This window comes from Leopardus geoffroyi, chromosome D2 (assembly GCF_018350155.1).
Source record: "Leopardus geoffroyi isolate Oge1 chromosome D2, O.geoffroyi_Oge1_pat1.0, whole genome shotgun sequence".
In the NCBI taxonomy this organism is placed as follows: Eukaryota; Metazoa; Chordata; class Mammalia; order Carnivora; family Felidae; genus Leopardus; species Leopardus geoffroyi.
The window spans coordinates 20,667,659-20,680,111 of record NC_059334.1 but is presented as its reverse complement, the minus strand read 5'-3'; the positions used below and the strand labels follow the sequence as shown (position 1 = coordinate 20,680,111).

The 12,453-nt window shown below is 42.3% G+C and overlaps 1 protein-coding gene across 1 annotated transcript in view; it reads right to left on the bottom strand.

The window, feature by feature from the left end:
• The window catches only part of BICC1 (BicC family RNA binding protein 1), a 287,220-nt gene extending 284,930 nt beyond the window's left edge, over positions 1-2,290 (bottom strand). Inside the window, exon 1 of the mRNA XM_045437456.1 lies at positions 1,777-2,290. Coding sequence (XP_045293412.1) covers positions 1,777-2,248 — 472 coding nt within the window. The 5' untranslated portion in view covers positions 2,249-2,290. The remainder of the gene's footprint in view (positions 1-1,776) is intronic.
• Between the last annotated feature and the right edge of the window lie 10,163 nt (positions 2,291-12,453).

The window sequence follows — 12,453 nt, the reverse complement described above, 5'->3', positions numbered from 1 at the left end:
AAGGGTTTCCTAGAAACTAATATCACTGTCACTACCTGTGTGAACAGGTAAGGAAGATATAGTATTATTATAAGATCCACCTTTCACATCATTCCACATTCGTGTAGGAAACAAACTGGAAACTTGGTCAAAGGATGGGTATGGGTATGTACTCTATCAGTTTGATCCAAACAATCTCACAATATTTTTACGAATAAACTTAATACTTTGTTTTACAATCAGGAACTAGGAAAAAGAACCAGGGAACAAATGAAATAAAATGTATTACTGAAATACAACTTTAATTTCCAAATCTACTATAATTTAATTTCTAAATCTGCAATACATTATCCATATTTGAACAGTTTATCACAGAAGTAACTCTCTAGAAAATTATATAATTTAAAGCGGGGACGGGGGAGAGAACAAGAGAGAAAGACACATTAAGCACTGGGGATGTTTATCAATAACAATAAGCAACAAGGGAGATGAGTTTGCAGTTCATCCACAATCGCCAGCCAAACACTCCTGCCGTTTGTTTCTACCCAGTTATTGTCTTGGAAAATATGTTGTTCTCTCTTAAAATAACCTGCTCAATTGTTTTTAAAAGCCACTGGGGAGGCTAAAATCTCCAGGGAGGGCTAAAAATCTCCATGTTGTGATGCACTGACTGATAAAGTCAAAGTAGGTTATGCACAAAGCCACAAAAGATAGTTGGAAAGCTCCAATCCTCTAATGATATAAGGGTACTAGCCACTGAATGAACCCATCATACATCCTTAATCAAATTAATGCCTGGTCCTCTACAGAATCACAGTCATTCAAACTACTCTATTTTTCTGGAGAAGGGAAATGACCACATTGGTGGCTTTACAGGTAGGCTAGTAATTAACATTTTTAAGGAAGGTCAAAATGACCTTGGACATGTTAGCATTCACTCTGAGAAACCAACCATCTCATTAAAACTCACCATTTGTTTCCAGTCCGATATGGTTAAAGCTATTGTGCCTGGGAAAGTCCCAGAGAAACTAGGTAATTAAACACACACACACACACACACACACACACACACACACACACACACAAATTGTGTAAGACAGATACTCATAGTACAGGAAGATTTTCATGAACTGAGTGTAACTCAGGATCTGTTTTATAAGCCTATCAGGAGGTGAACACACGGTGTCCTCCAACCCAGCAGCATTGAGCTGACACAATCCCCACACTCTGGCTGCTTACCCCCATCCAGGCCCCTCTTTACCGCCCCGTGGAGGGTGGAGGGGAGGGAACTCCTATCTTAAATTCTGACACGGGCAGCGTTTCCCAATAGCTAAACAAGGCCCCTCAGCTGGAGGAAGTGGATACTGACAAGAGGAGAAACAGAGAGGGGCTCAGAGGTAGAATTCAAGGTTATCAGCGAGTGGGGATAGAGTCACGCATACTCTGTGCGGTCCTAGTGGGTCCTGATGACACAGCCCGGGTGTCCGGACTAAAGTTGGCATCTCCAAAGTATCCAAGAACACAACTCGGGCGCGCCGGTACAAACTCGGCCTTTGGCTTTTCTGAAGCCGGGTCAAGTTAGCACAAGGTTCCCGGTGCCTGAAGACCGGAGAGGTGTGGAAGGGTGAAGAGTCCCGTGAGGTCTTCACTCCTTGGGTGTCCTGCGGGGTTCCGCGGGGGAGGGGACCGGGGAACTAAGTCGGCTGTCCCTGGAGTAGGGAGCTGGGCGCGGGACAGGGATGTCCGGGAAGGAGTACGGGCTCCGACGGGGAGTCGGAGAACGCGGGGGATGCCTACCTTGTAACATGGCCTCAAGTTTCTTCCTGTCCACGCGGAAGCGTTCCTCGCTCCACTCAGGACTATGCAAGGGCGCCCCGGCGACCAGGTCGTCCTCGGAACCTGGCATGGGCGAGTCAGTGCTGCGCTCGCTGTTGGAGCCCGGGTCCGACTGAGCCGCCTGATAGCCGGGCTCTCCCTGGGCGGCCATGGTGGGCGCGCGGCGCTCGGGCTCCGGCCGCCGCTCTGCCTGCGCCGCCGCCTCCGCTCGCCGGCCCGGCTCGACTGGCTCCCCGCGCCGCGGCGCTAGCTCGTCCCCCGGCCGCCGCCGACGCCTCCGCCAACGCTGCCGCCACGGAGCCCCCGGCGCATCCCAGCCCCGGGAGCCGCCCGCCACCCCAAGTCCCGGCCCCAATCCCAGGCCAGTGACTGCGCCTCCCCCAGCCAGCAACGCCCGCGCGGAATGAACGCGCCTCGCCGCCCGCGCCTCCATCCGCAGGGCCCCGGCGCCCCCTCCCCGCCCGCTGCCCCTGCCGCCGCGCGCTCATTGGCCCCGCCGGCCCACGGGAAGCCGAGGCGGGCGGGCGCGCGGGCGGGCCGCCCCTGGCGCTCGGACACACTCGCGCGCGCACACTCACCACGTACACACTACCGCTTTTCTGCACTTACTTGCACAAGTCTTGTCCCGCACGCATACTTTAATAGTTCTTCACGCACAGACACTCGCCAGGTTTAAGCACAACACCTTCTGAACGCACACCAAGCGCCCTCACGATTCCCTTTTACTTACACTACACCCTGAAACTCACAGCCCCGGTTGGTTCCACGAGTTTGAAACAGGAGGAGGGAGAAAAGAGAAGACTAGCGGAAGAAACAATATCCATGGCTTGCAGACATCACTGTGGTCATTGCTTGCACGCAGTTCATTCCTTCACTGAAGTTCAACCCGATTACTCCTCTCATCACAGCAAAGTGGCCAGCTGCAAGAGAAGCGGACAAGGGGCTTAGTCTTTATTGTGAGGGAAGGGATTTTTTTTCCTGAATGAGATGAGTAAGAAGTCATTTTCTATGTGATTCTCAAGAAATGGATTCAGATGATTTAAAAGGGGCAGTGGGTGGGGGCGGATAAAAGAAGCTCAGAGATCGAAATGGTGCTTAGCTGGATCCAATTGGCATCTGGGCAGCCTCAGGGACGGAGGGCTTTTCTCTGTTCTCAGGGTCAGTCTCATAGATGAGAACCAGCAAATGACCCTATAATCCTAACTGCCCAGGCCGCCCCACCCACTGTCACCTTCAAACTTGAGACTTGAAGCACCAGAGAAGAAACTTCCTTGCATGACAGATGCCTTTGGGACTCTATTTTGCATTCGCACTGATTTATCCCTGTTTGTTTTCTGACCAAAAGCCTGGAATTTTTGTTTAACTCTTTTAGGGGGTGGGGGTTGGATGGGAAGGCAGTTTCTTACTGCGCCACAGAGGGAGAATTACTGGATTACACAAGGGGCAAGGTATACTTCAGGTCAATATAAACTCATTAGGCTCAGTTGCCTAGGTAACAACAATTGACTGTGCTGTGTACTGTGGTGTACTGACAGATGAGGTAACTAAGACTGTGGGAAGTCAAGTGACATGACCAAGGTCACACAGCATCAAATAATGGAGCCAAGAATCAAACCCAGGTCCATGTACCTGACATATAATTTCCACAAAATCCCTACTTTATTAAGCAGAAAACCCTCCTGCTCAGAGTCCCTTGCTGAAGAACTGGCAGCAGATATACAGCTTAACTGCTTGATTGACTACCATGCTTTCCTTCTCTGAACTTATTAATTAGTATGCAAAGCACTGACTTAAACACGGAAAGAGGTTATCAAGGAGCCTTCAATCAGGGATGTTTAGCATCTTTTTCTGTCAAGAACTATTTTGGGGGAAACTGGAATGTGCTGGATTTTGTGTTAGGCGGAAAGAAGAGTTAACAAAAACAAACACCATCCCCAGGCTCCTGGAGTTGACATTCCAGGGAGAAAGACTGTTGACCAAAATAAATCATTCAGAAAAATATAAAATTGTACCTATATGAAGCATTACAAATAAGACATTCAAGATATGAGCAAAGCTGTAAAGGAATAATTGGATTCGATCAGAGAGGTCAGTGGAGGCTTCTCAGAGAAAGTGACCCTGGGACTAAACAGAAGTTTGAGAAGAAATTAACTGGGCAAGAAAGAGGAGAGTGGGGCCTTCCCTGCAAATGATTATTTGATCATCCTAACATTCCTGACTGTAGATATTGCAATTATCCTTGTTTTCCAGTTGAGAAAACTGAGGCACGGGAGGTAAAATAATTTACCCAAGTTTACCCTACTAAGTAAGTTGTAAAATCAGGATTTGAACCCAGGAAGTCTCCCTTAAATATTAGACTTCAGGTGCTGTATGTTTAGCCACTAAACTATATTGGTTCTCAAAAGGATCAGCATAAGCAAAGGTCCTGTGGTTGGAGGAGACAGTGTACATTCCTCCATTGGACGACCTAAAAGAAAATCAGCAAAGCTGGCACAAGAAAACAAGGAATTAGATGGTGCTAGCTGAGGGACAAGAAGAGTAGAGTATGTAAGCCCTGTAGTTAAGTTTTGTCTTTATCCTTAGAACAGAAAGAAGCCATGTAGAGGCTTTAAGTAAAGCCTCTTAGATAGCATTTTAATTTTTTTTTCAACATTTATTTATTTTTGGGACAGAGAGAGACAGAGCATGAACGGGGGAGGGGCAGAGAGAGAGGGAGACACAGAATCGGAAACAGGCTCCAGGCTCTGAGCCATCAGCCCAGAGCCTGACGCGGGGCTCGAACTCACGGACCGCGAGATCGTGACCTGGCTGAAGCCGGACGCTTAACCGACTGCGCCACCCAGGCGCCCCTAAAAAAATTTTTTTTAACGTTTATTTATTTTTGGGACAGAGAGAGACAGAGCATGAACAGGGGAGGGGCAGAGAGAGAGGGAGACACAGAATCGGAAACAGGCTCCAGGTTCTGAGCCATCAGCCCAGAGCCGGAAGCGGGGCTCGAACTCGCGGACCGCGAGATCGTGACCTGAGCTGAAGTCGGACGCTTAACCGACTGCGCCACCCAGGCGCCCCTAGATAGCATTTTAAAAAGAAAACATGGCTGGGGCGCCTGGGTGGCTCAGTCAGTTGAGCAACTGACTTCGGCTCAGGTCATGATCTCACAGTTCATGAGTTTGAGCCCCGCATAGGGCTCTGTGCTGACAGTTCAGAGCCTGGAGCCTGCTTCAGATTCTGTGTCTCCCTCTCTCTCTGCCCCTCCCCTGCTCATGCTCTGTCTCTCTCTCTGTCAAAAAATAAATAAACATTAAAAAAATTAAAAATAATAAAAAATAAAAATAAAAAGATGACATGGCTACAATATGCAGAGTAGATTGAGGAACAAGGACAGAAGTACACCAATTAAGAGACTATCTAGGAAGTTTAGATAATAGATATTGGTAGCTTACCTAGTGTGGTGAAGGTGAGAAATCTGAGAGGATTTGAGAAATATTGTGATTGTAAATGTCACCAACTGATTGGTGATTGATTGGGCAAGAGGTGATAGAGAGAGAAATGTCAAGAATGACTCTCAAGTTTTGGCTAACATAATTGGAGAAAGATAGGTACCATTAGCTAAAATAGAAACACTGGAAAGGGATTGACTTCTCTGGAAGAAAGATGAAGTTGAATTGGGCATATTGAATTTGAGGTGCCACTGAGACCCCCAAGAAAATATATCAAGTGAGCAACTGGATATATGGTCCAGAGTTCAGAAAAGAGATCTCGACTGGAGATAAAAATGTTTTATTTGTTTATAGGTTAGTAATTAACCATACACATGGGTAAAACCGTCTAGGGAAAGAGAAGAATTAGAAAAAGGGAGAACCAAGGAAAGAGCCTTTCACAAATTCTAACATTTGTGATCAAGGATATGACAATGTAATAGAAAAGGAGCTAGAAGGAGTAGTAGTAAGAGGGGAAGGAGAAAATAAAAAATAAAGTTTTATCATGTAAGCCCATGTAAGCCATGATTATCATCATCATCACATCATCATCATAGGTCTGATGTCTGAGTTCCTTATAGCAGAAAATGTGTCCTTCCATCATTTTGTCCTGGTGGGCACCCAGATTTTTCTGATACAGGTTAATAAGCTTTTAACTATGCACCTAGAAATTTAAACCTAGAGATTATTTTGTGATACACTTCAGATGATTATGTATCTAAAGAGTTACTGAGGACCATCATAAAAAGTCAAAATTCTAATGCTGGAATTAAAGGTAGCTGAAAGCTAAAAACATTCTTTTCTCAATTTACAGCTGAGGAGACAGATGCCTGGAGAAATGAGACAAATTGATTGGAATGCCATATTCCATGACAATAATCTGAAAACCTAGAAAATCATAAATATTGAACCTGAAAAATTACTAGGTCCAGTCCCTTTACCTTGCAGATCAAGAAATTGAGACCCAAAGACTGAAAGAAAAATAAAGTTCTGCAAATATATGCTTAAATTTTATGAAAAACTGATTTTCAGCAAAGCATCATCCATAGAAACCATTCATTTCATCTTAAAATTTTTTCATTCTAACTTCTCACTCAAAACTTTTGGCTGAAAACCTACATAGCCATGTTATGGTGAATTATATTTTACAGATTAGTTTGCACTTAAGTGAACATTCTAAAATTATATAAATGTACTTTTGATGTCAAGATAAACGAGTAGCAGAGTATTAGATATTCTATTTTAATGCTTTGAGAATTGGTTCTAGGAGAAGCTTATTTGGAATAAACATAAATGATGTAATAAAGGAAGATTTGTATACCATGGATAAAGCCAATGTTTCTTCAGATTAATAATAATGCCTATCACATATTGCATATTTATGATTTGCTGAACACTGTTAACTATCTAATTTGGTTCTCACCACAATCCTATGAGACTGACACAGCTATTATCTCCATTATAAATAAGATAATGACTAGGTCCTTGAGAGGATAACATTACTGAAGACCCTCTGTAGGGTATGGTTATGATTCAAAGACAAGGACATCTGACAGAGATGGTGTTCTTAATCACACAGTGCTTTCTCACCAATCTGGGACTATCTGATTACATGTAGGTAACATAAAATATTAGAAGTGGAAGGAATCTAAGACTCATTGATGCTGGTAGTTTTCACATTTAAAACAATAGAAACCATCTTTCAAATAAACTCGAACACAGAAAGGCCCTACAGAAAACTAATAACAACAGAGTTGTTCAAGCTGAAAAAGGACAGAGGATTCTCACTAGCTCAAACTTTTTCTTCCATAATCTTAGGGTTTTAAAGGCTCAGAAAACTACTGATCTCATTTGCTCTCTGTTAATCTTTTTCCCCCAACACACACACATTTATACCTACGGACAAATGAAGCACATAGATCCAAAGTGACTTGCCCAAGTTCCATGACACAAAGCACAAGTCATGTTCAGGCTTTTATTGCTTTCTCATCAAAAGAGGAGCAGTTTTGTGTTTTCCAGAAGTCAAGAGCAGAGAATATCTAGTTGCCAGAAGGCATCCACGGGTTCTTTTACTATTTCAATAATATAGACTTCTGATAAAAAAAAAATATTTGGAAAAGTAAAAATTTTCATGGAGGTTTCAATACCCCAATGCTGAAAAGTAATAGAGAAAACGTGAGTCTTTGAAAAGAAAATAGAATGATTTGAATTGGAAGAAAGTTAAGCAGTAGGCAGAAGAATAGAAGGAAATTAACTTCCCCAGGCATTTACCTGAATTCTAACATTGCCCAACACTTCAACACTTAGCTTTGCCTAAGTGGAAAAAAAAAAAAAAAAAAGAAAAAGAAAAAGTTGATAGTACTATGTTGAAACTGCCACCCATGGAGATATTTCAGCCCCAGCCTCACAACTCCTGCAGTTGTCCAAGTTCCAAGGCACATGTTAATTGTGCTTTTGATCTACAGGATCAATATTTTACCCTGTCATCCAGGATACCTGGACTAACACTCACCTGTAAATTTATTCTCATGACTCCCTGGGATTGAGGAAGATGGAGTGTTTTGCAAAAAACAACAATATAAGCATGTGCATAATTGTATCTTCCTGCATTTTTTTTTTTTTTTTAATGGGCTGAAAGTCTGCTGGAAATGTGACTTTTAGCTCCATCCAGAAATGAAGTCTATGAAGCTATAAAAACATCCAATCTCAGGGATGTGAGAACTGGCTCTGCTTCTAACACTACATTCAGTTACAAAGTAAATTCCACCCATGCCACTTATATGCTAAAGCTCACCATCAAATGAGAAAAGAAACATTCCAGAAATGCAGGCCAATGGAACATTGAAAGTGACCCTTCTTAGGCAGCTAAGAAGGGTTCATAGGCAGGCAAGAAGTGTTCATAGCAGGAAAAGTGTGGGGCATCAAAGGAAGGACCAGGCTGCTAAATCTGCAGAAATGTCAATGGGCAAATACATGGCACATGCTCCACCACACCCTCAACCTCCTCCCATGGCTGACATTACTGATTGAACACAACCCCGTTCCACTCCAGCTCAGGAAATAACTTCTCAATGAACAGTCTGAAGAGCCAAGACAAATCATTTGGAGTTGGCTCTCGGTATGAAATTTCATTGCCATGTTGGATTCAGTGCTGTGGTTAAGGGATTGGAAGATGGACACAGGCTGTTGATCCCTCTTTCAGGGGAGGTGAGCCTAAGAGCAAAGGAAATAAATATCCTACTCATTATTTGTCAGCTGTTCCCTTAGGGATCCCTATGTTTTGTTACAGCAAAAATTAATGGGAATCACACTGAATCTACTCCACGTTCAGAATGTGGTAGTGAGCTATGACCATGTAGAACTATCAGCATGGACCTGCTCACAGCCCTAAACTGGATTTTCATCTGTAAAAATTAGGACCAGATTGATTTGGATTATGTGAATTTTCAGGTTCCTTCTAACTATAAATTTCCATGACTTAAAGGAAATACTCACTTATTACTCAGTTCAGGAACAAGCAGTTTCCAGTTAGAACAGTTTCTTTCAAGGGTGTCTAGGTGGCTCAGCCAGTTAAGCATCCAACTTCTGCTCAGGTCATGATCTCATGGTCTGTGGGTTTGAGCCCTGCATCAGGCTCTGTGCTGTCAGTTCAGAACCTGGAGCTTGCTTTGGATTCTGTGTCTCCCTCTCTCTCTCTGCCCCTCTCCACTCATGCTCTGTCTCTCAAAAAATGAATGTTAAACAAAAAAAGAAAAGTTTCTGAATAGATTGTTAAAAAAAAGTTTCTTTCAAAGAAGAATGAATAGAATCAAAGAACTGTAACATTGTCAAATTCAGTGTAGTAGAAATAGTGTCTTATAAAGGTACAGATTAATCAAAGTCAGTGTCACATACAGGTGAACAGACTGTTCACTGAAATCAGATCCCCTGGGTTCCAAGAGAACAGGGACATTTATTACTTTTATGACCTTTATGTTAGTTATCTCTTTTCATGTAACAGATTACTCCAAAATTAACGTTTGAAAACAACAAACATTATCTGTGGGTTTCTGTGGGTCAGGAATCCAAGTACAACCTATCCAGATGCCTCTGGCTCCAAATCTTTCACAATACTACAATCAGGTTGTCAGCTACAGTTGTGGTCTCTTTCAAAGGCTCAATCGAGGGATGATCCACTTCCAAGTCATTCACATGGCTGTTAGCAGGTTCCAGTTCCTCAATGGCTATTGGGTGAAGGACCACAGTTCCTTGCTGGCTGTTGGTTAGAGGTCTCCCTCAATTCCTTCCACATGGGCCTCTCCTAGGGCAAAACATAACATGGCAGCTGGCTTCCATCAGAATGAACAAACAAAAAAGCGAAAGGAAGAGAGAGAGTACTCAAGCCAGAATTTTTTTTTGGGGGGGGGGGGAGTGGCTAATCTCAGAAGTGACATAACATCACATTTTCCACAGTCTATTCATTAGAGGCAAGTCACTTGGTCCAGCCCACATGTCAGGAAAAAGGATTATACAAGGACATGATTACCAAGAAAGAAGGGTCATTAGTGCTATTTTAGAAGCTGCCTATCCCAACCTGGAACCAACTATTTTAACTCTCTAGACCTCAGTTATTCTTTATTTAAAATGGGCATAAAGTAGCTACATCCAAAGATAGTTGTAAAGATTATGAACATGTTATAAAGCATTTAATCCACTCAGTACATGGAATGTAGTAAGTACTCAATAAATAATGGATATTAGTTTTCATAATTGTTTTGTATATACCTAGAGAAATCGAGACATCACCTTGAAAAAGGAAGACATGTTCATATACGTGAAAAAGATAAATAAAGGAAGATTGAGGTGGGATTAGAAGTACATTTTCTGAAACTCTTTGAATCCTCCCCCTCCAAAAACACTCCAGACATAACAACTAGTTAGCAAACCCAAAAACCCGCAAAGAATGTATACAAGAAAAATAGATGACTACATATCCCCACAAACCTCAGAATAGAGGCTAATGGGAACAGTATCAGAAAAACTCCAAAACTTCCATCAAGTACTCCTTGGAAAGCAAAAAATCTAATCTGAACCTAGCTAAACCTAAGCAGGAGGCCTGCAGGATCAAATTTGTAGTTCAGGGCACGAGAATGACTGGTGCTGAACTCTCAAAACTAAGACACCAAAGCTCTCCTCATATACTGAGTAGAAACTCCTGGAAATAGGATCAGATTAAGTAGGACAGAGAAATAGTGACCAAGAGAAAATGTCAGGATATAAGTGAAGAAATAAACAGAAGAGGTAAACCTTAGAAGTATGGGGCCACATATTTCTTATCACTTTGCTAAGGAAATCTACTTGCATTTAAAAATGAGCAACAGAAAATGACACAGGCTAAATTATGGGGGAAAAAAAGAGGTCAAATAATGTAGAAGATATCCCTAGAGATCATGAAATCATGCCAGGAAGACATGCACTCCGACTTAAAATTTCAAAACAAGCAAAAACAAATGTTTTAAATAATAGAAACTATAAAAGAAGAAATAACTCGAATTGAAAAAAAAAAACTTTAATATGAATAGTGAAAGGGGATATTTAAAAAAGAGGATAAGGAACTCAGGAAAAAAGTAAACATGTTTAAGTAAGAAATTAACATTATGTTAGAAAATGCTTGGGGCGCCTGAGTGGCGCAGCCGGTTAAGCGTCCGACTTCAGCCAGGTCACGATCTCGCGGTCCGTGAGTTCGAGCCCCGCGTCGGGCTCTGGGCTGATGGCTCAGAGCCTGGAGCCTGTTTCCGATTCTGTGTCTCCCTCTCTCTCTGCCCCTCCCCCGTTCATGCTCTGTCTCTCTCTGTCCCAAAAATAAATAAACGTTGAAAAAACAAAAAAATTAAATAAAAAAAAAAAATAGAAAATGCTGAAGTGCAAGCAAACAGGGTGGAAAATACCTGAAGAGAAATAGAAAATGGAAGGATAAAAATATTTTAAGGCAAAAAGTAATTTTAAAAACATTTTTAAGACATTTGAGAGAAAGTAATAGCGATAGAATATAAGGAAGGGGACTTCTATCTAATAGGAGTCGCTGAAGAAGAAAATCACAGCAATGGGGCAGAACAAACACTAAAAACTTTACTAAGAAAACTTTCATGATATAAAGGATAGCATAAATCTACATTTTTTAATATGAAATTTATTGTCAAATTGGTTTCCATACAACACTCAGCGATGATCCCAATAGGTGCCTTCCTCAATGCCCATTACCCACCCTCCCATTCCTCCAAACCTCCATCAATCCTCAGTTTATTCTCAGTCTTTAAGAGTATCTTATGGTTTGCCTCCCTCCCTAACTTTTTTTGCCCTTCCCCTCCGCCATGGTCTTCTGTTAAGTTTCTCAGGATCCACATAAGAGTGAAAAAATATGGTATCTGTCTTTCTCTGTATGACTTATTTCACTTAGCATAACACTCTCCAGTTCCATCCACGTTGCTACAAAAGGCCAGATTTAATTATTTCTCATTGCCAAGTAGTATTCCATTGTGTATATAAACCACAATTTGTTTATCCATTCATCAGTTGATGGACATTTAGGATCTTTCCATCATTTGGCTATTGTTGAAAGTGCTGCTATAAACATTGGGGTACAAGTGCCCCTAAGCATCAGCACTCCTGTATCCTTTGGGTAAATTCCTAGCAGTGCTGTTGCTGGGTCATACGGTAGATCTATTTTTAATTTTTTGAGGAACCTCCACACTGTTTTCCAGAGTAGCTGCACCAGTTTGCATTCCCACTAACAGTGCAAGAGGGTTCCTGTTTCTCCACATCCTTGCCAGCATCTATAGTCTCCTGATTTGTTCATTTTAGCCACTCTGACCAGCATGAGGTGATATCTGAGTGTGGTTTTGATTTGTATTTCCCTGGTGAGGAGTGATGTTGAGCATCTTTTCCTGTGCTTGTTGGCCATCTGGATGTCTTCTTTAGAGAAGTATCTATTCATGTCTTCTGCCCATTTCTTCACTGGATTATTTGTTTTTCAGGTGTGGAGTTTGGTGACTTCTTTAGAGATTTTGGATACTAGCCCTTTCTCTGATATGTCATTTGTAACTATCTTTTCCCATTCCGTCAGTTGCCTTTCAGTTTTGTTGTTTCCCTTGCAGTGCAGAAGATTTTTATCTTGACGAGA